General features: G+C 48.5%; 2 protein-coding genes across 9 annotated transcripts in view; both read right to left on the bottom strand.

The window, feature by feature from the left end:
• Positions 1-408: 408 nt before the first annotated feature.
• On the bottom strand, positions 409-9,208 carry LOC116489288 (5-hydroxytryptamine receptor 7-like). The gene is made up of 3 exons (XM_032187534.1): positions 9,156-9,208; positions 7,772-8,325; positions 409-1,525 (listed from the first exon to the last, which is right to left on the bottom strand). The coding sequence occupies exons 2-3, from the start codon at positions 8,275-8,277 to the stop codon at positions 754-756; spliced, it is 1,278 nt and encodes a 425-aa protein (XP_032043425.1). The 5' UTR covers positions 8,278-8,325; positions 9,156-9,208; the 3' UTR covers positions 409-753.
• Positions 9,209-19,876: 10,668 nt separating this feature from the next.
• SLC4A11 (solute carrier family 4 member 11) overlaps positions 19,877-27,767 on the bottom strand; it is a 90,694-nt gene continuing 82,803 nt past the window's right edge. For all 8 annotated transcript variants that reach the window (XM_032186416.1, XM_032186414.1, XM_032186413.1 and 5 more), the window contains 3 exons: positions 26,415-26,610; positions 24,178-24,347; positions 19,877-21,170 (listed from right to left, as the gene is read on the bottom strand). In XM_032186416.1, the coding sequence (XP_032042307.1) occupies positions 21,107-21,170; positions 24,178-24,347; positions 26,415-26,610 (430 nt within the window). In that variant the 3' untranslated portion in view covers positions 19,877-21,106. The remainder of the gene's footprint in view (positions 21,171-24,177; positions 24,348-26,414; positions 26,611-27,767) is intronic.

The raw sequence follows: 27,767 nt of genomic DNA on the forward strand, positions 1-27,767 counted from the left end.
CCACAGAGGGAACTTGGTGTTCGGTCGTGCTGCATCCCACGAGCGTGCCTCTTTCACGTGCCGCAGTGCTACAGTGTGAGGGGAAGGAGGGTCATTGGTATTACGGCTCTGACGTGCAAACCTGGACATGAGCTCAGTGTGTAGAATGCAATCACATCGGTGGGAAGAGGTCCTAGAAGCTGGGATGTCACGAGTGCCTGGATCTACGATGGAGCCTGCAGCTGCTGTTGTAGCTGATAAGGGAAGTGCGGCCAGCATCATCTTTACAGAGTACATCCTGTACTCTCCACCGACCTTAGAGCCCTTTTCGAAGGTGGAGAGCCATAGTCTTATCAAGTGGTATTTTTTTGTTGTTTTGTTTGTTTTGGTTGGTCGGGGGAGGAGTTGCTTTTCCTATTTTTTTTTTTTTATATTTATATATATATATATTTTTTTTTAACAGATGGGAAAACCGAGGCACAGAGAGGTGGTGAGACTTGCCCACAGTTGGTGGTAGACCATGGATCCCCCCCCGGTCTCAGCTCCCACCTGGGGCATGGTGAGAAGGGAAGGGTGCCCGCTCGTTCCCCCTCAGGGCAAGGAGAGCAGCATCTCCTCCTGGGGTGAGGGAAGGGGGCTGCTCTCAGCAATGACATCTGACAGGGGGCAACGGCACGCGTGGTTTCTGCCAGCCCTGAGGGGCAGGAGAAGCAAGGAACCTGAAATGGAGGGGCAGGAGTTCATCGGTCAGGCACTGAGCTAGAGGACACGGCTCTACAGGATGCATTCGTGCCTCTCTGTGGCTTTCAGGGCCTCGTGCATGCTGGCGGCGGAGAGCCTCCTGTTGATGTTCCTGTACCTACACCTCAGGAGGTTCCAGAAAGTAGTCCTCAAGTCTCGGTTAAAGAAAGCATAAATCAAGGGGTTGATGAGGGAGTTGGTGTACCCCAGCCAGAGCAGAGTCCTCTCCAGCCGCAGCGGCATGCAGCTGCAGTGGATGCCGCAGATAAAAGGCCGAGCCGTCGACATCAGGAAGAACGGGAGCCAGCAAAACGTGAAGGCCCCAACGATGATCCCGAGGGTCCTGGCCGCTTTCTGCTCCCGTTTGAAGATGGAAATGTTCTTTCGGTCTTGCCGCAGCAATTTGGAGAGGGTGGCGCACTCCTCCACCGCCTTGGTGCGCTTGGAGCTGTGATGGCCCCGGCTGGAGGCCTCCAGGCAGTAGACGCCCTCCTCTTCGTAGTGCTTGGGGAAATTCATGAAGCGGTGCTTCTCGGCGCTCACTTTGGCGGCCTTGTAGATCCGGCTGTACATGACGAGCATGACGGCCATGGGGATGTAGAAGGCAACCCCCGTGGAGTAGACCGTGTACCCGAAGTCCTGGCTGATGAGGCAGACCCTCTCCACCGTGACGTTCTTGGCCCAGCCAAAGAGAGGAGGAAGGGTGATGGAGGCGGACAGGAGCCAAACGATGAAGACCATCTTGGCCATCAGCTTCCCGTTTTGTCTCACGGGGTACGTCAGCGGCCGGGTGATCCCCAGATACCTGGAAAAAGAAGAGTTGCAAAGCTTAGGGGAAGAGTTGCAGAGCTTAGGAGGGTTGCAAGACATGATCGCACTTGGTTAGCACTGGGAGATTTTCATTCCTCATCAGCTTTCCCTACTCCATCACGGGAGAATTTCAGCCTGGAGAGGGAATAAGAAGTGAATTCCCCAAATGAAATTCACAAGCAGTGAATTCCCCAACTTCACACCCTTCAGCTCTCTAACCTAAAATCCCATTTCATTTTTTCTCCTCTGATTTCTTGCAGCCACCTCATTCATGACACAAGATGCCATTGAATTGCTGAGGTCAGTCTGGGCTCCACATAGCTTCCTTGGGATTAAAATATGTTAAGAAAGGCTTAGTTTTCTACCAGAACTATTTTATACAGAGAACTCACAACAAATTCCAGTGATGGCACTTAGCTCACTCCAACCTATTGCCCACCCAGGGAAACCCCCAGGGAGGAGGTGGGTGATCTGCAGCCTAATGCTTGCACACCGCAGTCAGTACAACACATCCAGCCTGCAATATTAGGGCAAACCCAAATGTTCCCGCAACATCTGCTGGAAAAGATATTTGGAAACCAAGATTGGAGCAAGAGCCTCTTGCAAACATCTGGAGCAGGCTGCTCCCACGGACAGCTGATTGCTCCTGAAGGGGTGGTGTCCCTGGGGAGTAAAATGGATGGGGGTCCCAGTGGGACATGCCAAAAGCACATGGTGACCCCTGGATTCATAAATTTTGACACCCGGAGTTATTAATCTTGTTAGTCTGATTGAAAGAGGATGGAGACAACATCAACCATCAGCTCCTGGTTAGACTACAGCACGTGATTTTGAAACATCCCCAGGCTTGGGAGGATTTGTATGACTTAGACATCGTGTCAGCTGTTAGTTGATAGGTTGCAGTTGCACACTAATAAATCAGCAGGGATTTGGCCACTGCCAGCCTGTGCTCCCACTGGAAAACCTCCTATTCCATCTCAATGAGTGCAGCAAAACCCTCCAGCTGTTGCGTGGTTTTGGGTTACAGCCTCTTTGCCTCAAACCCTGGCTGCTGTCAGGAATTTGTAGGCACTTTTAGGCAGGATCAAGTCACCTCTTAATTGCCTGGGATAAACTGGGTCAGGCCGGAGGGGAAGTGAGAACAGCAGCTGTATGGACAGTTTTTTGCTAAAAGCATTTCTGGGGAAGAATGGACTTTTCTGCCAAAAGGAAAATTTCTGCAGAGAATTGTACCCCTGATGTATCATTTTTTTTTTTTTTTTTTTTTTTTTTTCCCAACACTCAAACCATCTCATTGTAGGTGTTAGTAGATTTTTCTTCCCTTATTTTTCTCCCTTCTCCAATTCGTCCCCCAGGAGTGGAAAAAGAAATAATAACAAAAAAATCCAAGTCTCTGTTCCCTCCCCAGTGCCAAATAAATTCAAAGCCCAAACTATTCTCACCTGAATCCCAAATAAAATGAATTTTACTTCATTCGAAGAATTATTCTTTTTCTATTTTTGTCTGTATTTTCTTTAGCTGGTCTAAGTCACAAAACAAACAAAAAATACAAGCCAAGCACAACTCTACACACCCCCTGATGTTGTTTGAACACCCAGAGGTGGCACAGGCTGCAGGATGATGTTCGGGGGTGTGAATGCAATGCAACCTCTCAAGAAAGAGCTTTTAACCCCATAACCCTGTGGAAAACCTGTCTGCATCGGGAAGGATGAGACCTAGTGGGATGGAGATAGGCAACGAGGATGGTTTTAGTGCTGTACTTCCAAAAAATACCACCTCCTCCTTCCTGCCTGGTCTGAGCTCAGTGAGAATGGGACTGAAGGATTGGGGTGGAGAGATGCTACCCCAAATCCCTTCTGCTGCAGGCTCGGTGCCCTTTGAGCTGGGAGAGAACCATGCCCTACTGATGCATCTCCAAATTCAGCACCCAAAAATCACAGATCCAGGCCAAGAACTTTGCACGCTAATATCTGCTGCACCGTGTGATGCCCTTCGTTATGCCATCACCGAGGTTTCTTTAGAAGCCGATCCACCCAGGATTTGCTGAAACTTCAAGGAATTTACAAGCAAGCCCAGCAAAATGCACAGTGATGAGATTTAAAAGGCAGGACAAGCTGACACAATTCATCTGTGTGTGCCCTGTGCCACCACTGCTGGAGGACACGGGGCCGTTTTGGGGTCTCTGCCTATGGTTGTGATGAGAGACCAGCATCCACAGGAGGTGCGCTTGCACAGGCAGGCACTGGGATGCAAATCGAATTCCCTCGCTCTGATTCATTTGTGTGTGTGTGTTGCTGTTAATCAGGTTTAGCAGTAATCAGGTAACAAAAGCCAGTTCCTGGAACAGCGATTTGCTGGCAATTTGTGTGACTTTGTGGGACCGTGCCACGCTGAGTTGATGGTGACCACTTTTTTGCCGTTCCACCAAAAAAAAAACAACAAAAAGGGGATGTTTCACATCCCTGCTTCACTGGTGCAGCCCTAGCCTTGCCCCAGCCCCCTGGACCAGCCAATTCAGGACATTTATTCCAAGCTGAACAGCAACCACTGAATCCTTACACCAGGGATTAAACAACAAAGGGAAGCAAAACCTCTCCAAGATGCTGGGAGAGGACCAACCCGTACCCATGCAGGTCAGCTGAGCCTAAATGAACTCAGAGCTGAGGTTTTCTGCACCCCATTTTGCCATTTTTTGGCCAAGTTTAAGCTCCATATCTGCTTCCAGGCTTCATCCTGCTGAAGGAGAAGGGACCTCCAGGTGGAGGATGGTGGGCAGATGGGGGCCAAGTGCCCATGCCCAAGGCCAAGGATGGTGGGAGCACCCACGGGAGCTTCTCAGCCAGCTGGAGATGCAGCACAGGGACCCACCTGGCCTGGGACACACTCAGATGAAGGACACAGGAGAGGCAAACCAGAAAAGTGCATGGTTTTTTTTTTCACCCTGACTCTTTCAGGAGGCATTCCTTCTACTGAGGACAACATCAGTTTGAAGCCTGCTGTCTGATTTTGGGTAGGAAACACTCACCAGGGTGAAGGGAGAGCTCCAGTCTCTGCCTGGGAAAGGGACACAGACTTTTTCCTCCACCAAGAAAATTTTAAACACTTTGAGGGGCTTCTTTTATCAGTGGCTTGGCGTTTTTACAGAGTTTCATCAAAAGCTGAACATCCGAACGTTTTTTTTTGTTTCCTTTTTCCTTTTTTTTTTTTGGCAATAAAGAATCTATAACTTTGGCAGGCTTTTATATAAGAAAAATGTAAGAGAAAGATGGACGTTTCCAGCATTTTTATTTTTTTTTCTGATTTAAAAGAAAATCAATCAAACTCCCCGTCAGACAAGACTCTCTCTACCAGCTTCAATCAAGAGGCTTTTAGAAAGCGCTCTGCATTAATAATCAATAGTAGCAGCCCACATTTTAATAGCGCCTGTCATCTTGGGCAAACTGAGCATCTTTTATACCTGAGCTAACCAAAGTGTGAGGACACTTTGGCCATCGATAAAATTTATGACCTCCTCTCTGGCAGGGGCAGGCAGCTGCCTGATGGTGCGGACCACATCGCCATCAGGACAGGGCTAGAGGAAGCATTGATGCTATTAGACGATCTTTAAGGTCATTAAATGATCTTGAAGGTCCCTTCCAACACAAACCATCTGTGACTCGATGATTCTGTGCATCCCAGGATATGCCGAGGGAAGGAAGTACCGGTGCTGTCCCTCTTCTTTCTTGCAGGGCAGGAGAAATTGGGAACTGGTGGAAATTTCAGTAAGCCCCCCGCTGAACAGCCATTTCATCTCTTTTGGAGCAAGTGTTGGAGGTTCTGTGCGAGCTCTGCAACCCTTTTGTTTTAGCTCTGCTTTGCATCAGCACAGAAGCTGAAATGTCTGCTTCTGGGATAAGCCCCAGATCCTGCCCATCCCAAGGCCAGGAGAAGCAATGAGGATTTTGGGGGTGCTCAGTGCAATCCCTGCAGCCCGCAGCTTGTTCCTTGGGATCCCTGGGGCAGAAAGTAGTGGGATGGTGCCCTGGCCACCTGCTCCTCCTCAAGGGCATCAGAGGACATCCCAAATATTCCCCTTCCCTCCTCGAGCATGGGATGGACTGAGCCCATCCAGCCATCCAAGCCTGAGGAGGGCACTGCCATCGGGACATCCACCCCGTGCCATTGCTCTGCTGGCCCTCCCTTGGCTGAAATTACAGCCTTTTACTCTTTTTCTCATGTCCTCTGCTCAAAAAACATCTCTGAAAATTCCTCTCACGCTGCTCAACTTCAACACTTTTGGCAGGGGGATGAAGGTCTGGGAGCAAATGCCTCCCGACATGGCACAGTCCCTGCGTGGATGCACACAAGGAACGAGCCCGTGCCAGGAAAGCCAGGCTCTGCAGCAGCCTCCTGCCCTCCCAGCTCCTTCCTCCATCACCCTGATGAGGTCTGCAGCACAGAAGGATCAAGATTTGTCTAAAGGCACCAAAACCCATGCTGGTTCCTTCACTGCAGCTCCCTTTTCCTCACTGGCACCCAAAAAGGACAGTAGGGCTTGCACAGCCAGCACCGGAGATGCTGCAGCAGGGCTCAGTGCGAGATGGGTGCAGGGTGCTGGCAGCATTTTTGGGATGCTGCCCTGCTCTGGGACTCCTCAAAGCCCCCCGAAGCTTGTCTGGGTGTGCTGGGCAGGGGTGAGGCCCCAAAAAGTTGGGTGCCCACAAGCACCTCCGTCATTTCCCGGTGGAAGGAGGCCGTGCCGCGGGCTGCAGGGATGGGTTGTAATGGTTGTCCTAAAGGGTCTGTCCTGGGTGGTGTGTTTGGGATGGGGGTCTCTGAAGGAGGGATGGGGAATGAAGATGGGGAAGATGGGGAGGAAAGGAAAGGAAAGGAAAGGAAAGGAAAGGAAAGGAAAGGAAAGGAAAGGAAAGGAAAGGAAAGGAAAGGAAAGGAAAGGAAAGGAAAGGAAAGGAAAGGAAAGGAAAGGAAAGGAAAGGAAAGGAAAGGAAAGGAAAGGAAAGGAAAGGAAAATTTGGAAAAAGGAAAATTTGGAAAGCAAAGCCAATCTGATTCATACGTAGCTGCTGCTTTGCTCCTCACTCATCCAGAGGAGACGTTCATGTATCCCACTGCTGCATTTGCTCTCTTCCCTCTCACCAAGGCAGACTTTTCTCCTGGCTACACCAGCTTTTTAGGAACAGGCTGTTTATGTTACCACGGCAGGTCCAGCAGCAGAGCAGGACCTCTCTGTGTGGTCAGTCGGGGATTTTGCTCAGCAAACCTGCTGCGGGAGCAGGGGAGAGGGCTTGGGAGCGTGAGATGCTGCTCGCTGCTGCAGCAGCAGGGTTTTCCCTGGCCTTTCTGCTTTGTCAGCTGGTGCCACACTGGGATGGCGAGCCACCAGGGTGCTGGCATGGCCACCGTGGCCAGGACATGGGCAAGGGTGGCCGCAAAAACCAGCTCACGGCTGGAGGCACGCAGGCTCCATCCCTCCCTGAGCTGTTATCACCAACCAGCCCGGCTCGCGGTGCCAGCACGAACCAAACCAACCCCCCAAAAAAAAGCCAGCGAGCGCGTCAGATCTGGATCCGTCCCACCAGCTCGTCAGCACAATGTCCCTAATGACGCAGCTGCTATAATTAGCCCCACGGGGGTGCTGGCTTGCCCGAGTCTCGCCAGTTTGCCAGACGGGCTCGGCCTTTCCCTCTCCACTCGAGGTGTGGGAGCTGAAGCCAACGACACCCCACAAATGCACTCATTGGGCTACACCAGGGGGTTCTGGATTTGGGGTACCAGGGGGTTCTGGATTTGGGGTGGGCTGGGGGAGCTGCTGGCACCCTTGGCCAAGGCACGAGGCCGGGGAGCAGCAGAGCATCCCACAGGACTGGGCTCCTGATGCTCCATCCCTGGATTTTCACAGTGCATGCACTTTTTTAAAAAATTGTTGAATGCTTTTATGGGCCAGCCTCCTTCCACCGAGCTGTGGATGGGCAAAGTCTCTCCTCTAGGCTCTGTTCCACCAGCCAGGGACGAACACGAAGCAGCCGCACAGAGGGGGAGGACTAAGCAAGGATTTAGAGAAGTTATCCAAGAAAGCACCTTAAGCTCGGCCCCTCCAAAGGGCCCCAAATCCGTACAGAAAGCCCTCACCCACCTCCCACACCCAGAAAACACACGCAGCAGCACCAACCCAAGACAAATAAAATCCTGGTGGCCCCCGACCAAATATTAAAGCCTGCGTGGCGTCCGCCTCCCCCCTTACCTGTCCACGCTGATGATGCACAAGGTCATGATGGAGGCGGTGCAGCACATCACGTCCATGGCGATGAAGACGTTGCAGAACACCTTCCCGAAGAGCCACTCTCCCCCCAGCAGGTCGGTGATGGTCACGAAAGGCATGACAGCGAAGGCCACCGACAGGTCGGCGGCCGCCAGGGACACCACCAGGTAGTTGGAGGGTTGCCGGAGCTTCTTGACGATGCAGACGGAGATGATGACCAGCCCGTTGCCCGCGATGGTGGTGAGGATGATGATGGAGAGCACGGCTCCGATGACGATCTTCTCGGTGTCCCCATAGAGCAGGATCTCCTCGCCGCAGTCCGTGGCGTTGGTGAGGTTGGAGGAGGGCAGCTCTGGCTCGGCTGAGGAGGGTTCCTCAGGCATGAAGGGATTCGGGAGAGCTTTCCGAGCCGGGTGCTGCTGCTCTGCGTTCCCCACGAAGAGAAGGTGCTGCTCCAGAAACCTCCTGGGGCCAGCCCTCAGCAGCATGCTCCGAGCTCCCCGCGGCGGGCAGCGGCTTCCTCCCAGCAGTGACACCTCCGCCGACAAACCAGAACATTTTATCGCAAACGGGCTACGAAAATAAAATCCCCCCACCTCCTTCCTCCTTTCCCCAGCCCTCTCTCTTTTCCCCCAGAGCTGCGGCTTCCCAAATCTGCGCGAAGGCGCGCGGTTTTGCGGGAGGCTGCTCGGGGAGAGCTCGCCCCCCACTTTTCAAGCAGCACAGGCTGCCCGCTCCATCTGCAATGGCTGCTTAATTGCCTGATTTTCCAGCAGGACAGACCCCAGCGGATAATTGTCATTGCCTGTCTTTCCTTGCTGCCGAGCCGTGATGCTGCTCAAGGCGTAAATCCGTGCAGACGCCCTGCACCTCCAGCCACGTTCCCCCCCGTGTGAGCACAGGAGAGGGGGTGACAACGCAGCCAGGGCTGCAAAAACCCTTGCCCACACATCTCTTGAGGGTGTCAGCACACAAATTTTAGCCCCACAACCACAAACCCGTGCACTGGGGTGTCAGGGTAGCGCACCGTGCCGTACACACGGGTAGCATCACTGCCCTGGGTACCACGCAGGTCAGGGTTTCCCGGAGCCTTGGGCATCCCCCCCAAAGCACACGGGAGCCCCCACGAGCACAGCCACGCTCCCACCCCAGTCCTCATCCCTTGTGGGTATTTCCCAGCCATCGGTGGGGAAACTTTGGGGTAGGGCTCGCCCGGTGCAGGGCTCCGAGCATCCCGCACAACCCACATCTCGCTGCTTCAGAGCCCCTTTTCCCCTCGAATTGGGCTTAAATAAACCTAAATCATCTCGCAGCCCCCTCCTGCCCTTCCCATTCTCCCCTCCCGGGGCGATGGGGGTCCCGTTACCTGTGCCGAGGGGGTGAGACATCCTCCAAGCGAGCCCCTGCGAGCTCCGGGCAGGCGAAAAAGCGAAGAGCCACCCCCGGAGCATCCTCCTTCCCTCCCCGGTCCCTCCCACCGCCCCTCCCAGGCAGGGACCCCGATGCTCCAGGCTCTGCCCGAGCCCCTGGGGGACAGCAAGGACCACAGAGGGGTTTGGGGATGAGAGCAAAATTCGGGTCCTTGCACCCTACAGGAACCTGGGGACCCGGAGCGCAGGGCTGGGATTTGGGCAGCTGCCCCTGGATGCGATCCTGCGGCGAGGAGAAGCCTGTGAGAGTGAAATCAGGCTCTGGGGGCGTGCAGGATCAGGAGCAGCCTTCCCTGCTTTTTTTTTTTTCTAGGATTATTTTGCAGGAGGGGGTTTCTTTCCCCTCTCCATGCCTTTGTTCCTGCTGGTAGGAGGTCCTGCGCTCCCTTGGCTGGGGGGATGAGCCTTTTCCTCACCCCAGTGAAATGGAAGCAGAGAGGAAAACCAAACCAGGCAGGAGCACACCGATCCCTCCACCAGCTCCCCCTTGCTAAATGCTTCGTGGATGCTTTGGTGCCGGGATTCCTCCGGTTTTTAAACCAGGGGCAAAAGCAGGGGAGAGAAATCCCCTTTTTGGGAGGGGGACGACAAAGTGGGTCCCATCCTGCACCCCTCGGGAGAGGAGCACACGAGCTGCTGGCACATTTGGGACGTGTTTCCCGGTGCCCTGCCGTGTGCTGAGCACTGGGGGAACACGAGGGTGGATTTCCCTCTTAGGGGACAGGACGGGATGCTCCTGATGCCCAGACAACCTGCCGGCCCCATCCTGACACCTGCTGGAAAAACTCACCCTGCGTTTCCAGAGAGAAAGGCAGGGCTGCAGAACTCCCTGCCGCGGGACGGAAAGGTTTGGCTGTGTCAAAAAGCCACAAAAACTCACCCTAAAATAATCCCATCCAACTGGGAGGGGTTTTTCCAGCTTCTCTGGAGGTGCTTTTACAGCCTTGTGGCCTCTCTGCTCTGTTTCACCCCCTATAAGCTGCCTGCAACAGCTTCAGGGAGCAGGGTTAACCCCCCTCTCTCCCCTCCCAGCCCCATTTTTGTAGGACACAGCCTACATTTTATGCCTTCCAACAGCCCTGCAGCTCAGGGTACTCCAAAAGAAGGGTTTTTACCCCTTTTCTAGGTGGGATGAGCAGCTCTGATAATTCAGCAAAGCCCTGGAAAAGCATGGGATGGCTCAGAGGACTCACAGGGAGCATCTGGGGGCATCTTCTTATGGGGTCTGGCGGCTGATTTTGGGGGAAACAGGAGGGAAAAAGCCAATCATGCAAAGGAAGGATTAAAAGTCATAATAATAATAATTAAACCTTCTTGCTGAAAGCCTTAGCGAGATGTTTCTTTAACTGCAGGCCGCAATGACCTTGCTAAGACACTTGCTTCTGGGGCACTCTGGGAAGCGCTAATTGCATTTAATGGCAATTAGGGGAGGAAGTGGGCAGGGCACCTTTAGCTGCTTACTGCAGCCTTGGCTGGGCAGGGAGCGGAGGGCTGGGGGAGCTGGGAGAGCGATGGATGAACCCAGCAGAAAATCAAGCTGGAGATGCCAAGTAGCCATGGTCCAAAGCCCTTCTTGAGGGCAAGGCAAGGGTTTGGAGAAGCAAGTCCAGTTTAATCTTCTCCGTGCCACACGAAGGCAGCCCCCAAATCCTTGCCCAGCTGTCTTCTTCCATCTTCCACGTAGGAGCGGCTATTTTAGCTATTAATTGTTCCCATTAATTCCTATTAACTCTAATGGCAAGGTGATAGGCGCGGTTATTAATATGCAAATGTTGAGAAATCTCATTAACTCCCAGGTCCTCCAGCTCTCCAAGTCTGTAGGATTAGCATCCCAAGGCAGGCATCGCAGGTGTTGACATTTCTCCCTCCGAGCATGCAGAGATGGGTGAAATTAATCTCTTGGTGCCTTCAAGGAGCATCAGCACGGGCTGCTCTTGCCTCCAGACACCCCAGGGAGCATCCAAACCTGCCCAGATTTGGAACCAGAGGGGCTAAACCCACCGTCACGGAGGGGTGGCCAACAACCTGACCACGTGCAGACCATTTTATGCTTTCTGCACAAAATCCTTTTTCCATCAAAGGGAAAGACAAAGCAGATTTGGGAAGCTAATGACCTAATAGTGACTTAAAACGCTCAGAGTTGGCTCTATGATTTTATTTTATTATTTTTTTTTTTCCTGCTGGACCTTTCCCAAAATAGTCAGGAAACAAAAATAATCTGGAAAAAAAAAATGTTTTGGACTATACTAAAGGCACCCCATGCATTGTGCTGGGGTGCAGCTGGAAACCTCGCAGGAAAACACCATCCAGAGGAGCTGTGCACATAACTCATCTCAGAAAATCACATTTTTTTGCTGAAGAAGCAGCCACACTCCCTCTGCTGGAGCCTGCACACACAGCCTGAAGCTGTCTGCGCCCTTGGGTGAGCCCCCAGGGCTCTGAAAGGCACCTTGGGGAGCTTTGAGGGGCAGAAGGTGCCTATGAGGGGGACTAAATCCTGGTGGGGCTGATGAAGCAAGCGGAGAGAAAGCGAAAAGCCTGCAATTAAAGAGGAAAAGGTGAGAAATGAGCACCTGGCTGGAGCTCCCAGCACAAACCCTTCAGCCCCACAGCTCTGGCTCGCAGCCCCGGGCACCCGTTTGCCAACTTCTCATTAGCAAGCTGCTCTCGTTAGAGCTCATTTCTGGCTCCAAGTGATGGCCAAGTGGGGGAGATGCACCGTCCCCACCTGCTGCTCTCCCATCTCCAAAGGGTAGAGCCTAATTTCAGGTGTCCGCAGCGAGGTGGGTGCTGATTTCATTTTTGGGGGGCCGAGATAAAGGCACCATACATCCCCCCTCAACAAGAGTGATGAAATTACGCCTCCGTCCTACCCAAATTTGAGCTGGAGAGGAGCAGGTGGTGCAGAAAAAGTATTCCTGGACCAGCTTCTTCCAAATATCGGCAGGATGAGGCCGGGGAGGAGCAGCAGGGAGGCTCCCGAGGATGCTCCCCCCAAGCTGGGTGCCCAAGTGCCCAGGAGAGCCCCCAGGGGTGGGCTGGAGGCGGTGGGAGCCTCCCTCGTGTGCTGGAGCAAAGCTGGCAGCTTTGACAGCCAAAAAAACCTTCCTTGTCTTCTTCTGTCTGTCCCCTAGATGGCACCTGCTCGCAGCAGATTAAATTCCTGGTGAAAAACAGCGGGTTTGGGTGCCTGGGAGGGGGAAAAATGCAAACAGCAACAAAACAGGAAAAGCAAACAAACAAGAAACGCCCCAAACACAAAATAATAATAACAATAATAATAATACAATCCAGAATTGAGGCCCTGTTGTCTCTTACAGCTGGAAGTTGAGCTATCTGACCCCTGCATTGTTTTCATCTGCTTTTCCCTCTGGGTGCTCAATTCCCCAGCAAACTCCACTGACAGAAGGAGCTGAGCCCCATCTGGGGGCAGCAATGGACTCCCCCACAGACCTGGCTCACCCCAGGGAAATATTTTTATCCTTTATAGGGATGGGAAACCCAGAAAGGGAGGAATACACCAACTGTGTTTTGATTTTAAATCAAATCAGGACATCAGGAGGGGAATCGTGCTGACACGCTCCTTGGGTCAGCGAGCAAAGCCCAGAGGCAGCCACCCTAAAAGCTCCCCCTGTCTCCGTGCTCCCATACCAAGACCTGCTATAGGGAAAAACCAGCGCTGACAGTCCCACAGACTGCATCCGTGGGGCCTGACGCCTCTCTGAGCCCTTTATCCTTGTTATTTTTGGCCCAAGGGTGTTTAATCCCTGCTGGCAGCATCCTGGTGGGGAAGGATGGATGAGGTGGAGGGGACATGTCCCCAGCTGACCCCTTCCTTCCTGGGCTGGGACCTGCACCAAAGGGTGCTGACGTGCCAGCAGACTATTATTAGGCTTTGTTTTAGCAGGGCACCTTGCACTTCGCAGGACAGGGCCCTGCCAGGCTGCCTGAGGTCTCAAGTGGATGCCCAGCAGCTAAATGTCCCCGCAGTGACAGCCAGAGGTGACAGAGGTGTCCTGCCCACCCCGTATCCCCTCCCCGGCTTCTCCAGGTTGCTCCTGTGCCCCCTGAAGGGATTTGGGGCTGTCCTGGGCATCACCACTGGAGGAAGACAGCTGGGAGAGCAAAAGGATGCTGTGGCTTTCCCTTGGGGGCTGCTGAATTAGCAAAACATCCCAAAACTCTGAGGCGTGAAGGTCTGTGAGGCTGGGTGTCAGCTGGCTTCACCTTCCCCATGGAGCCCAACTGTTCATAGTTTGTAGGGCCTGACCTCCCCCCAGCCTCTGCTACAACCTCGTGCATGGCAAAGCCTCCCCATCACCATGCCAGAGCAAGTTTTTGGCTTTGGCAGCCCAGGAGAGGCCTCCTGCAGCAGCACACAGCACCCAGCTCTCCCCACCTCCCCACGATGTCCCACACCCACCCCAAAGCCCCTCAAGGTCATTTCGAGGCCCCCAGACTTGAGGCTGCTCTCATGCTCAAGAGCCCTCTGCCTGTGAGAGCACGAGAAGTGGTTCTGGGACCCATACAGCAGGGTACTCACACCTCAAGCCTCCTCCAAAGATATTTAGTCCTGAGCTCTCAGCTGAGAGGCTCGCATGGAGATGGAGTCCTTGGGAAGTGATTTCAGCAAGGCAGGGGCTGAGTGGCTCTTGTGTATGCCACGTGCTGCTCTCAGAAGGGCTCCCATGGGTAAAGGCTGAGCCTCTTGCTGAGTACAGGTTATTTGAAGTCATTTCTTACCCCCCTTTCCCCTCCACGCCCCCCCCCAATAGCTTGTCTACATCTATACATCAATATCTTCCAAGGAAACCAGAGACACAGGGCAGCGCTAGCCCAGCCTAGGCACACTCAGTGCACCGTTAAGGTGCAATTATTTCTCATTCTGCCCCATTAAATCACAAAGCAATCCTATTTCTGGCTACCCAGGCTCCCACCTGTAAGAATTATAGAATGTCCCAAGGTGAGAGGGACCCACAAGGGTCAGAGTCCAACTGCTAAGCCAGCACATCTTGCACACACAGTTGAGATGCTCCCATGCCACCAGTGCTGGGAATTACATAAATATCTCAGCTACATCAGCTACAGGGTCTCTTAATTTTTTTTTGACCCCCTCCCTTTTTTTTTTTTTTTGATCCCCAAACCACCAAAGAAACTCATAACCCTGCCCTGGGACACAAACCCAAGCTGCGCAGGGAGCTAAAGGTTAAATAAAGGACACCGCTTAGGCACAGAGTAGAAATATATAAACAGTACATTTCTTTTTATTTCCTTTTTAAATACAGAGCTTCCTTATGACAATAAAGGAATTCCCTCTCCCTCCTCCCTCCCGAGCAACTCTTATCAAAAGAAATCACCCACTGCAGAACCGACACCAGGCAGGGGCATGCGCTTTGGGAGCATGTTTAGCAAGTGCAGTATCTATAGGCTGTGCCTCCATAAATAGGAGCTGGTGCTTTCCCTTCGCTTTAAATAGTTCCCAAGCAGCCTGTGAGGGAAAGCTCCCGGTCATTCTGCATTTTTGCTCCCTCTACTGAAAGCATATGAGAGTATTTGGGGGTGCAGCCCCTTTTTTGTGTTGGGTCAAGGGGAAGGGGGTTGATTTACACTGATACAGGAGCACGTATTTCAGGGGAAGGGAGGGTTTCCAAGGGCTGAATTCTGATAATTCCCATTTTTCGGGGGTAATAGCTGCATAGGAACAAGCTAGAGGTTAACATCAGTGAAAAGGATGGGGGAGAAGCAGAAGAAAGCCACGTCTGAAAATAGCAGAGCACCCTCACCGCATCAGAGCAGCTCTGCCAAATAAGTCTAAGAGAAGGGACGTACCTGCTAACACCTGGGCAGGCAAAGCAAGCTCAGGAGTGATGTGAGCCTATTTGTGCAGGCTGGGGCTCTGCGCTTTGAAATTGATGGTGCTGGTCCCAAATTTGAGAAACTCCGAGCTAGTCAGTGCTATGGATGTATGCGTTAAAAAACAAGTGGCTAACGCTGCTCCTAAGGGAAGGGTACAGGGCCTGAGCTCAGCTGTGCCACCCAGATGTCCATCAATCCTTCCAACATCCTTCTGAAAAGGGATCAATTGCCTGCCGCATGGCAGGACAAGCCCCCTTGTGCTGCCACTGCTCACACAGACCCTTGCAGGAACTGTCCAAGTCCCCCAGTCACGGGAAACTTATCTAAAAGCGATGCCTGGAAAAAGCACGCTGAGACACTGACTGCTGCTGATAGACCCAGCCACAGAGCTCAGCCCTTTGGCAAGCCTCCCGGGTGCTGAAACTGATGCTCCAGCTGCTGAATTTGATATGCTGATTTTCTGCAAAAACCCTGAGCACATAACAAATACATTACTGCCAGAGCTTTCTCTTTTTTTTTTTTTTTTGAATGCTAGCATAGCTCAAGTAAAAAAAAAAAAAAAAAGAGAAAAACTTTTTTTTCCCCCCAGACTCTGCCATTTTGTTCACATTTGGGTCTCCCACCTGCAGCTAAGCAAAGGACACTGATGGCTTTTGGAGCAGCAGCAGGAATTGGCCACATGGATGACCGAGATGCCCCACGCATCCCCCTCTTCCACTCGGGGGACTTCAGCTCTCCAAGCGAGATCTTTGCAGCAGGGATGCAGATGGGGAGCAGAAGGCAGCACGTCCCCCAGGACACGCTCTTAATATTTAATGCGGCGTCAGGATCATGCCAAGCGATCCAAGCTCAGGCAGAGTTTTCTACAAGAAAAAGGAGACGCAGCCAGGGATTGTCTTAGTTTGAAAGGAAAACACACACAGGCTGAAGAGGAAAGTGCTAATTTGTATTTCTAAAGGATGGACTCGGGCAACTCCCTCGTCTGTCTGCTCTTCACAGAATATTGATGGCTCGCTCTTTGTGACCAGATCTGGAGCCACGAGTGTAATGGACAGGGTTTGGTACTTAAACGCCTTAATTAGATATGAAAACAATTAGAGAAGACTATTCTCTAACATCCACAGGCCTCAGCACAGATAGAAAATGGGGCAAGCCCATCCCATAATGTCTATTTAAGTTGTTTTGGAAGCCTGACAGATGAAAAGAGGACAGCCCAACTGGAACGCTGTGCCATCAAGTAATCATCTAACGAGATGCAGAAGACAGTGCAACTGTAGGACAATTATGAATCCTTCATAATTGCCTATTATGGCAAAGCGAGCCCCAAGAGAGCGGCTGCTGCCACGCTGCTGCTCAGACACAGGCTCGAGCTCTCCGGATAAAAATACCCACTCAGCATTTTGGCAGCGTTTTCACAGCGGGGACACCAGAGGCAACCTTCAGAGAAGGGCTAGGGAGGATGAGAGTGAAGTCAAATTATTAGAAATTAGAGAGGAAGGGGCTTGCACTGAAGTTTTGGGGGAAATGGATGCAAGCGATGACTTTCACCCAGTCCCAATTTTGCCCGTTAACCTTTGAGGCAGGCAGAAACACAAAGGACAGATACAGAACAGCGAAAAAGAAAAAAGCTTCATCAAGGAATAACACGAACATGTGTCAACAGGTAAAAGATGCATGTTAGTGGGACACCGACTGGAAAACAGCAGGAACTTTTTGTGACATGGCACGTGCTTCAGGTCCCTTTTATGTTGCTGAGAACCCCACAACCCCCACCCCAAAAAGTGTTCTCCAGGTATACCCAACTTCATGTTTCCTTCTGTTTTTCCTCCAAAAGTGCCCAGAGAACACAGTCCAGCAGCATCTTCTAAAGCAGAGAAATACAATATGCAAAAATTTTACAAAGATTCAGTCTTTTGGTACAGCTGGGAACGAGGGGGGCCTTTCAGGAAGAATTGTTTGATCTACAGCATACGGGTACGTGACCATCTACCAATTATTTTTCAGGGCATCCCAGTTCATGCAGGCCATCAGGAAGCGTATGTCACATCCCACAGTGGTTGGATTCCTCTTCAAACATTTCTCCAGACAGCAGCTCTGAAGCAAACCAGTTGAATTTTACCCCATCCCTATCCTTTTGCAGTGATGCACTGACACACATCTTCCAACTCGAGTTTGACATTTATTAATAGCTTCAAATGTCGATGCCAGAGAATCTGGGAGGCTGTTGCTAGTGAAGTTGTCAGATCTGCTTTCTAAGCAATCCATAAAGCACTGCATCGCCTGTTCAGCAGTCCAGGTTTCACCAACTTCCCTTAATTTACATGAAGAAACATCTATTTCCATACATCAGCGTGTCAACATCGTTGAAGGCAACAAAATAAGTCTCAGACCAACAGAACTATTCAGGTATAAATCCAATTTTAATCGTCAAGCTAATTTCTAGCTCCTACATTCAGTGCAAGGATCAAAACCTACAGGTTTGAGAGCAGAAATTTATTCTATTCCCCGTTTGTGATCGTTTTGGCAACTGTCAAAAGGTTAACTTCCCAAACCCACCCATTTCAGAAGTGCTCCACCACCTCGTGGCTCCAGGTGAACGTCGTGGACTGTCAAAAAGCTATCGACATCCTTCAAACCCACTTCTTTGGCAACAGTTATACATAGCGTTGTGCGTATATAAAGAGCTTATAATAAAACTTTGTACATTCTAATTGTCTTAACCTTCACAGAAGTATTAAAGTGCTCAATCAACTCTGAACCACCTCTCCTTCCCTAGTTAGCCCACCTCCTGGAAGCGCCTGCACTTTTGTCAGCAAAACCAGAAGCAAACAAGAGAAAAGGTACAAAAAAAAAAAATAAATCCTCCGTGGGATCATCACGACCCTGTAACAGCCAAGAGGCCTTGAGTCTCAGAACCCCTCCTACCCATTTATCTAGACACAAGATATGCAAGCAGTTTAAGCCAGCACAGCTTCACTTCGGGAGTCGTGCTGCTTCCCCATCATTTGGTTCTTTGGCCCGTGACTTCTGCAGAAAGAAAAGTCCACAAAACAGATTCTTATTGACGCCACTAAGAAAATACAAAGACTGAAGTCGTACTGGTAAAGCAACAGCAACGAACAACACCCCCCGGTTAGCTAGGCTTTGAGTGATCTCATTTAACAGCATTTGACAATCTGAAATTGATGTTTTCAAGTGTTTTTTTGATGTTTTCAAGTGGTTTTAAATAAGGGACATTTTTTTTTGGTCCTTGTGAGTTGGGGGACAGGGGGCACATCTGAGAACTATTTCTGACAACTACTACTTCCTCTGACAAGACCCACGTGCAGTTCATCCCAACGTGCTCTGTTCTGGAGGGAATTTCACCCTCTCTGCTCTTCCTCAAAGAGGACCAGAGCTACTCTCCACCAGGCACATCCTCTTTCCTGCAGCTACAGCACCCACAACGTGGGTCGAGCCACCCCAAGGGGTAACTTTTCCCAACCAAGAGCTGAGACACCATAAACGCACCCTCTGGACACCTGCATTTAAGAGCTTAGCCATAAGATGACGCTTCTCATTCTAGTTTTGGTCAATCTGACATCCATGGGAAAAGCACATTATTTAATTAATGATTATTTAAGCATCATCAGGCCTCTACAATCACTGTCTTACGACATACTGAACTGTTTGCTGTCACCTGCTCTTTTTCTGTTGACTGGAGATCAGACATGCTTTTACCACCTCTGCCTTCGCACTGCCCCAAAATCCTGTTTGCTGCCTGCTCATCCTGTTTCCACATGCAGACCCTGGTAAGAGCCATTTGTGACCTCACCACAGAATGACTCAAAGCCAGAAAATATTGACCAAGGCAGTCAGAAAACAGATTCACGCCTGCTGTCATGCTATGGCCAGACACGGCATGAGTTGCCTCTGCTGCCTTCAAAACTGACTGAAAACCAAATGCATTTACCTGCTTCGGTGTACCAAACCCCAACTCAGAGCCTTCTCAGCATTCCCATAAGAATTGGCTGGTGTGACCTGAAGGTTGTTCGTGCTGCTGCTTTTCTTGCTAAGAAAGCTGGGGGCTTTCCCCTGGGATAGCTGTAGGACTTACTGGCCGTGCCCACAAGGGCACATTCTCAGGAACGTTTTTCAGGAACGTTTTCTCTTCTGTTAAATATTAATACAAGGATGAAAAGTTTCCATAAGAAAGCGGAAACTTTTTCAAGCACGTTTTAAAACTGTAGGCAACTCCATTACGATGCGATACCATCTAATGTTTAGTGCAAATACACCAAACCTTCAGAGGCTCGAGTCTGACTCTGTTTCAGCATACAAACGTTTTCCCCAAAGCCTTTCTCCCTCATCACAAAGCTGGCCTTCCTCACACAGAGAGACATCCAATCTGTAGGGAACAGGCTGATAAAACCCTGCACACCATTGACTGAGCAAGCAATTGGTAAGAAATTTCTCTGTGCTAATCTGCAGTATATGCACATTTCATTTTATGTTCCCCTTCCCTCATTTTTGCTGTTTTGAAAGTTCATTATCTTCAGAGCTCCACATTTTCCTTAACACTTTACACCTGTGATCTGTAACGTGCAGCAATGGGCAAGCACTGAACTAAAGGGCAGCTGGTTTCACAGTACTTCAAATAAGAAAACTGACCATAGTACAAGCAAAATTAAATAAACTGAACTATAAAAGACAGAAGTTAAATTCATCCAGAAATATAATATAATGTCTGGGAGTGGGGGGGAAAAATGGAGATTAGCTACAGAACAGAAATAATGAAATGACCAACAAATATCGATTAGGCAAAAGAGGAAAATTTTCATTGCATGCTGTACATTAAAATTAAATGCAAAATTCACACGTCAGAGCATCAAGACAGAATGAAGGTAGTCTCAAGCCATGGAAAGAAGAAAGCAAAGGAACACCTCGAATAAAGCAACACATGAACAAAAACAGTAAATGAGCAGCTTCAGAAGGAAAAAAATTAAAAGTGACCATATCTCCAACAAGAAAAAGCAGCACTGAAGCAGAGAACAAGTATATGGTCAAGACATCACAGGTAACACTGATTGCACAAAACACTTTTGATATTTTGAAAGAATCAGGCCTATTTGTATATCTATGCAAAATATATACACAAATCCATATGTATATATGTACACATAGGCACTACTGTACATATGTATATGCAATCATTAACACAACTGCCCTTTGACAAGTTTCAGCATTTGACTCCAGGTACAAGCGAGAACATTGCAGTTGTGCAAAACTACACGTCTGTATTTGATTACCGAGTGGCAACGGCAGAAAGAACCAAAAATAATTCCCAAATAGCTTAGACCCAGGTGCAGTTTCACCAACATCACCGTGCGAGCCCAACCTCTGAACATTTCCAGCTCATCTGTAGGAATGAAATATTCATCCAAAGCTGTGGATTGTATCAGTACGAATTAAATCTGCTTCTAACCCTTCTGCTAGGCAGTCTGAAGAGACAGCCAGACGTCTCTCCTGACAGTGATTTACCATGAGGCCATCCCACCTGGAATACTAATTCGGGAATACTGGATTCATGGGAAATAGAATTCAAAGGCCAGAACAGGACTGTCACTCTGTAAGAGAAAGGTCAGTTGCTGTCCTTAGAGTGTTTTGGAAAACAGGGACGTGGCGCATAAAAAAGGGATTTCTTCCCCCACCCCTCAGACAATGGAACACGTAACAGCTCTGAATGCATGCTCCAGCTGTATGGGCATGCTGATCTTTGGGGATTCCAGTTTTGGGATGTGGAAAATAGCATTTCCATAGAGCTTGCTTGCCTCACAGCTCCAAGGAGCGTTAGCCTCTCGAGTCCAAGGCTGTTTTGGTCTGACACTTCAATGCTCAATTGGTCTTTGATATGTGCATTACCAATACCATATTAGAGCAGAAAGAAAGTGGTGAAAGAAAGAACTGCAGATAGATTGTTCTATGCCTCGGCAAAGCCGCCCCATCCTTCCAAAAGAGCCATCCTTGCTGCTCCATGTGTGGCAGACCCCGTTTAATGCTCTGCATCCATAGCATCCAAGTACTTGGCTTCGATGATTCTAGGGAGCAGGTTATACCTAAGGTTGAACAACAGAGAGAGAATTAGTCCTTTTTTTTTTTTTAAACCATTGTGTAATGTTTTGTGTGTCCCAAGACTGTTTAAATTTTCCCATGGCTGTGCTCTTGGTTTGTGCTGGGGTGGCAGGCAGCTTCCTGCTCCCCCAGTTCACTAGTAGATGGTTACTTGGCTAAAAATCACCGTTTATATTTAGTTTATCCTTTCTTTAGCACTCTTCCTACAGTTTCCCAACATAAAAACCCACCTGATGCAGCCTTACATCCATTACAACAGTGCAAACACCATTCATTAAGAACTCACAGGAGAAATCCTCCCCAGAATTTATAGGGCTGTCTCAAAGACCAGGGTACAAAGCTCATTTGTCTTGCACTTCCCCAGTTCTTCAAGTATCTCAGGTCACTCTTTCCAGCTCTTCTCACAATGCAGCTTTCCTGGCAACTCAGGAGTCTTTTGAAAAGCACTAAATATATCAGCAAGACTTGAGACCAAGGTGAGAGGCTGAGCAGGGCTGTGACATTAATTCCACCAGTTCCATCCCTACCTGGTGTCTGGTTTCCTTTGGGTCATGGAGGTAGTGGTTCCTTTGTTTTCGTGGTGGTTTGTTTGCATGAACATCCTCATGAATTAATGTATTTGGGTGAGAAAGGAAAGCCACTAACAGTATAGTATGAAGTTGCTCTTGTTAAATCCTACTGCACAGCTGTAGTTTGACACCTCTTGCTTTACAAGGAAGCTATTCTTCAGCTGTTAAAATAGGGCACAAAGTGCTAGAAAGCCCATTTAAGAGCTGGGAGGGCATTTTCAACAGCTAGACAGGAGATCCCAAAGAGCACTTACTGAGAAATACCAGTATCTGCTTAGGTCGACCTGCCATGAAATAAAATGCTTGAGAGCTGTGGGAGCACAGATAAACAGAGAACTTGCAAAAAAAAAAAAAAAAAAAAAAAAAAAAAAAAAAAAGATCCCTCCCTGAGAAACCGTAAGTATGCCCCAGAGCAGGGATTAGAGTGTAACCAAAAACTAGTCAACCCCAAAGCTTTGAATCAAACCCAGAAATTTGGGATAACAAACAAAAAAAGTAATTTTCTCCCAACTGGCTGTTCCACTGCAATAAGCCAGTATGAAAGGTAACAGATTTTGGTGACTGTACCAGTGGAAAAAGATTGGTCCCTCAGCTGATGATGATGCAAATCATGTGTTTAATGCAGTTGGACATAGAAATATGTCCTTGAGAGACAAATATGGCTGGTTTTCTGGATGGGACACTGAGCCATGACTCATTCATCTGGGTTTGTTTCTTTACTTTGACCCCTGGCTATTCTCCCGTATCTCCTCTTCCTCCTTCCACTTCTTTAAAAACAATTCACTTTTCCCACTCTGCCTCATCTATTTAGAGTGCCAAATCTTCATGAAAAAGTCATCATTAGCTACAGAGCTATACATCACAGTGCTGCCTTCTCAGCTGGAGCCCAGATTCCAGCTTCATGCTGCCCATGAAGGCAGCAAAATTCAGAAAAGGGAAGCAGAGGACAAATTTTTGTATTATACCAGGTAGCAGTACCGTGTCCCCATTAGCAGCAGGGCTAATTAAAAAGGCTATTAGGAAAAGCTGCTCTGGAAAGAGAAACAAGTCAGCAACAGAGATAGGATAGGATGACAGTATCTTATTTACTGAAAAGAGATACATTTGCATGACTAAATTATCTACCATCACAAAATCCAGTTCTTTGACCCAGCACTTTCCACAGTAACATTATAATAAATCTGTCACCTGAACATTTGGCAAAAAAAGGGTTTTCTTTTCTATCCTGAGCTGCTCCATGCAGACTTGTAATTTCCACAAGGCTCAATCATCTACCATCACAAAATGTTTGCCAGCCATTTAACTAGGCATCTAAAGTACCACCTATGTGAAAGGTGGGTGAGACACTCCTACCACAAGAATGATCATTTTAGTGTTCTCTACAATTTTGTCCCTTTCTAAAAACCACACCCAAATAGCTCCAACAGGAGCCTGTCAAAAGCCAGGGGAGCTCTGACATTTGCTTTTGTTTTAGAAGGAATTGAATCCATCTTCACCACCCAAGGAAAATGCCACAGCAGCTGCCTTTGCAGATTATCACATTGGTAGCCCTGAACTTTCAGATCAAATGGAAAACCTCCAACGCCGCAAGCTCAAAGACAACCAGATACCACCGGATGCCACACAGGTCTAAAAATAATCAACTGGACTGGAAACACATCTGTTCTCTCCGAGATCTCATTAGGGCTTCTAATTACATCCAAATAATGGAGAGGACAGCATGAATGATTTGAGTGAAGAATGATGGGCAGTCACTGTCTAATGAACATTAGGGAAGAAGTTCAACTCCTCAGTAATTCTCTTTCAAAATTGCAAGATAGTGTGCAGTACTCCCTGTTTTACATCAGACACATTTTAAGTCTATACCTGCTCTATTTGACTTGATTATTTACAATGACATTCAGTACTGACCTTATAGACCACCTGCACAGCATCACAGCACTAGATAAAAGATAAGGATTCCTCTTTAAATTCATATGGTGCAAGGGAAAATTTCCAGCTCTGCCCTCCCTGAGCACAGGTCTTTGGAAATCAGACCACAAAGCAAGAAGGAACATTATTGACACCTAGAGGAAAGGCTCAGACCACAGCTTCTCAGGAAGACATCTCACAGGCTCTGCAAAAGGAGAGCCATTTGCCTCTTCACCAGCTAGATATGTACCTGTCAGCCCACGTCCCTTTGCACAACAGTCAGCATTAGTAAAATCAGACTGTACTATTCCTCCTCAAGCTATTCTGGACTATTCCTCCTCCTGCAGCTGGAGAAGAGGTCACCATTATCAACTTCCAAGGTCTGGCTGCTCAGGAGACTACTGGATACCCTTCTAGACCCATTCAGACTTCCAGTAGTGCAAGGCAGAAAGCAAAGTGCATGGGAGAATGAGAAAAATACAGCCAAACTCTGCTCGGAAAAGTTTCATACCTGATTGGGATCATTCCTATCATGATGAGTGGGAAGATCATCTTCATGTAGGGCAATGGTGACATGCCAAAACCACAGAGAATAAGGAGCTGCAGGACCTGCAAGCCTGTGAAATAGTGGATCTTCCTCTGGGGCACTCTGCGGATGTAATGTGTCGGAGGATAAGCAGTCTGCAAACGGAAGAATAGCATCTTAGACACAAAACAACCTGGACTTAAGAATTCAGCACACAGCACAAGCTTTTAAGGTCAGTTTACATACACTGCACCAACAGTCCTTAATACATTCAGCTGAACACAGGGTTTGTAGGGTTAAAGCACATAACGAACCAACTGCAGCATTGGCAACGACACACAGATGACTGGGCACTAGAAACCTGGAGGAGAAAACACACCACACAACCAAGATTGCCTTGGGGAGCATCTGGAGTGCAAGAAAATATCTCGATAAGTACAGTAATGAGATTCCCCTGAGTAGGATTATCAGGGCTTTGCAGCAACATGTGAAGTGCCTGTGGGGGTGCGCAGAGGGTGATGGTAAACAGATACATTCAAGTGTTGGTACTGCTGGATGGTTTCTCCACCTGAAATCCAGCTCCTCATCATTTTTATAAACTTTTCTGCTGATCAGACTATGCTTGCCCTGGTGGTCCCATTTTCCAGCTGAACCCTGATACAGCAGGAGATGAGATTGCGGAGGTGCTCGAAGAGGCTGTTCTCAGACTGTAGTGATTTTCCCAACTCATATCAACTACTCATTTTTGAGAAAGAGGAAAAGTGACATTAATAGGCTAAATATCACTCGTGGTTTCCTCTGACAGTTACTTGCTCATGTCTGAGCACAAGCTTTGACTCACTGTCTATACATCAATGAAGAATATGAGCGACTGTCTGCTGGCACTGATACAGACTCGATGGATTTCAGATTATGCCATGACTCATTAAAAGGTTTCCAGAAAAGGGGGGAGATCCATATTTGAGAATGTTTTTTAATTTTCCAAACTGAAGCTTGGAAAATTCCACGCATAATTTGTATTAAAACCAGAAGTAATATTCCACATACATCAGCAACTATTCAATCTCCACTCAAAAAAAAAAATCAACGTGACAACCGTAATCTTCACCCAGATTTCACAGTTTTAACCTGAGATGTAATATCAGATCAAAAAAGATTAGCAGAAGTACAGAGCCAAATGTTGGGCTTATGAAGCCCTTGACCCTCGTTACATAAGAAGGTGAGCTGGAGACTCGTTATTGCTCCAGGTACCACCTACACTGCAAACGAATGCCTTCTTCACACTTGTAATACAGATGGCTTGAAAGCAGATCTCCCAGATTTGTTTTCATCCCACATCAGAAGCATTTCAATAATGCAAGTCATTTCATTTTGAGTCTAAAATCCTACCTCGTGCTTCACACAGGTCAAAACAAAAGCGTAAAATGAGGCAAAAATGACCTTTCCTGAAGCTTTGTTGTAGAAAGTCATCACTATGCATCTGTTTTTTTGTTTTCATTTTTAAGCTGAACGTACTCTGTAGCTGACAGATGCCACAGGAGATTTTTAAGACTTACAGACACCTTGCATGCAGTGGGCAATAATTCATGCAGCTTTATTTTGAAGGTAACATTTGAATGCAATTTTGTTTGTGCTTTATACAGAGAGTTTAGGGGCTGTCTTCCCAGGTAGCAGCTCTCCCAGCTGCATCCATGCACTCCTTTTTGCCTCCTGAAGAAAGGTGTTCCAGAGCAATTCTGGAGCAGACTGAAAAGAACAGGATTACCTGGGACAGTGCTCTGTAAAGGAAAGCTTTAATGCCTTTACAGCAGGGAAAACGCAGAAAAAATTATGCAGAATTTGAGGGAGATGTGAGATGCAGTACAATTCTATGAACAATTTAGCTACCACCTTTTTCTACCCAACAAAAACCTTGCCACTTTTATTGTTTGACACTGTGTTATTCTCTCATTTGTTTATCTGCTTCAATGCAAAAGATTTCTCTTGCTCACATCTCAGTGGCAGCCAGACTAAACCAGACCCATCAATTTTCACTCCCTCTTTGCAGAGAAAGGTGAAATAAATACGCAAGGTTCAGGTTGAAGATAGAAGCCAGCTTCCTGAGCTTTGGAGGTAACCCCATTCCCAACGCCATCAGCTTCCCAAATGCCTGGCATTGCTTGGTCCCAAGGTTGTAAACGTGATTTCTCATTCCCATTAGGCTGGTGCACCGCTTTGTGTACCTGTTCTTTGAGCAGGAGAGCCACCCTCTCAAAGAGCTGGTTCCCATCAATGGAAGTCAACGCGATGTAGAGGAAGAGGCCGTAGAGGACTGGTTTCGGGATCCATTGGAGAGGAAAAGGGAGGAGCAGGAGCGAGAGGCCAACCAAGAAGTTGGCCACTAGACTTGTCAGCCTCGTCTCCTTCACGCTCACAATCCTAGAAGCATGAGAACAGGAATTAGGGGAGAAGGATAATACCCCAATACCCACATAAGCTTATTATCGGGGCTCACAGCTCGGCTTAAGCACAGGACACGTGCCACTCGGGAAAGGGAAACTCATCTCCAGCACACTGAGATCAGCACTTCTGGCCCCGTGCTGACACTGAGAAGGCAGAGCTCTGCTGGATCCAGGCCAGGCACTTAATCCACAACTCAAACAGAGCACCTGGAAAAACGCCAAATTCCCCTTCTCCGAAGCTCCAACAGATCCTATCCTGAACTAAATTGCCCTCTAAGCTAATTCTGCTTAGCACATTGTGAGAAAACAGGCAAGAATCCTCTTTCTGGGCACTAATTCTTCCCTTGATTTACCCAATGGATATGCAATTGGCTCCTATCCAAAAAGAAAACTCATTGACTTCTACGGGAACTAATGAACCTCCTGTAAAAAAGAAAAGGATGGTCTGCACTCTGCCTGAGAGTCAGCACTTTTGATGTACACAAGGATCTCCTTGTTTATATGGAGGGAGATATTGAGAGCACTAGGCAGGGAGAAGTTTAATTCTGCTGCAGATTACAGCAGTTGTGCTGCAAATTGCCTATTACCATGCAAAACGTGTAATTAATTAATGCAAATTTTCTGGAGTTGACAGACCACAGACTGACTTTTTTTTTTTATGGGAATAAAAGACTGACAGGAAAGCATGCAGGAACTTTCAGAGCCTACTTCAGAGTGAGGGGAGGTTGTTTTGTTTGCACTCCAACTAAACCTGTGAGCATTTCAGTTTAGTTTGAAAAAAATTACTAGAAACAATAGGAGGAAATAAAACCCTCATCTCTCAAGAGTGCTTAAATACAGAAAAGGGAGATTCTTAAAGTAATTTTTTTTTTTTTTTTGAGAAGATAAATCCACCAATTCAGTGGATAAGCTAGTGAGTAAATCCCCTATTATCAGGTGAAATTCTCATCACAGGCTGCTTTGGTGTCATCTACTGGCCTCATTCCCTGCATGCAAGACCTCATTCTGAATTAACCCCCTCCACAAAGTGCTCTGAGGATTAACATAAGAGCCAGCCTCAAGATCTATGAAAACACATTTCCCTCTTTTACATATGTACTGCTGGCACTTCACAATCCCTTCTGTCCTAAAGGA

The sequence above is a fragment of the Aythya fuligula genome, chromosome 4, assembly GCF_009819795.1.
Source record: "Aythya fuligula isolate bAytFul2 chromosome 4, bAytFul2.pri, whole genome shotgun sequence".
NCBI lineage: Eukaryota > Metazoa > Chordata > Aves > Anseriformes > Anatidae > Aythya > Aythya fuligula.

Excerpts from the sequence above, each read along its gene's own strand:
- LOC116489288 (XM_032187534.1), bottom strand. The coding sequence starts at position 8,277 with ATGCTGCTGAGGGCTGGCCCCAGGAGGTTTCTGGAGCAGCACCTTCTC. Across the intron at positions 1,526-7,771 it reads TGCATCATCAGCGTGGACAG|GTATCTGGGGATCACCCGGC; the intron begins GTAAGGGGGGAG and ends TTCTTTTTCCAG.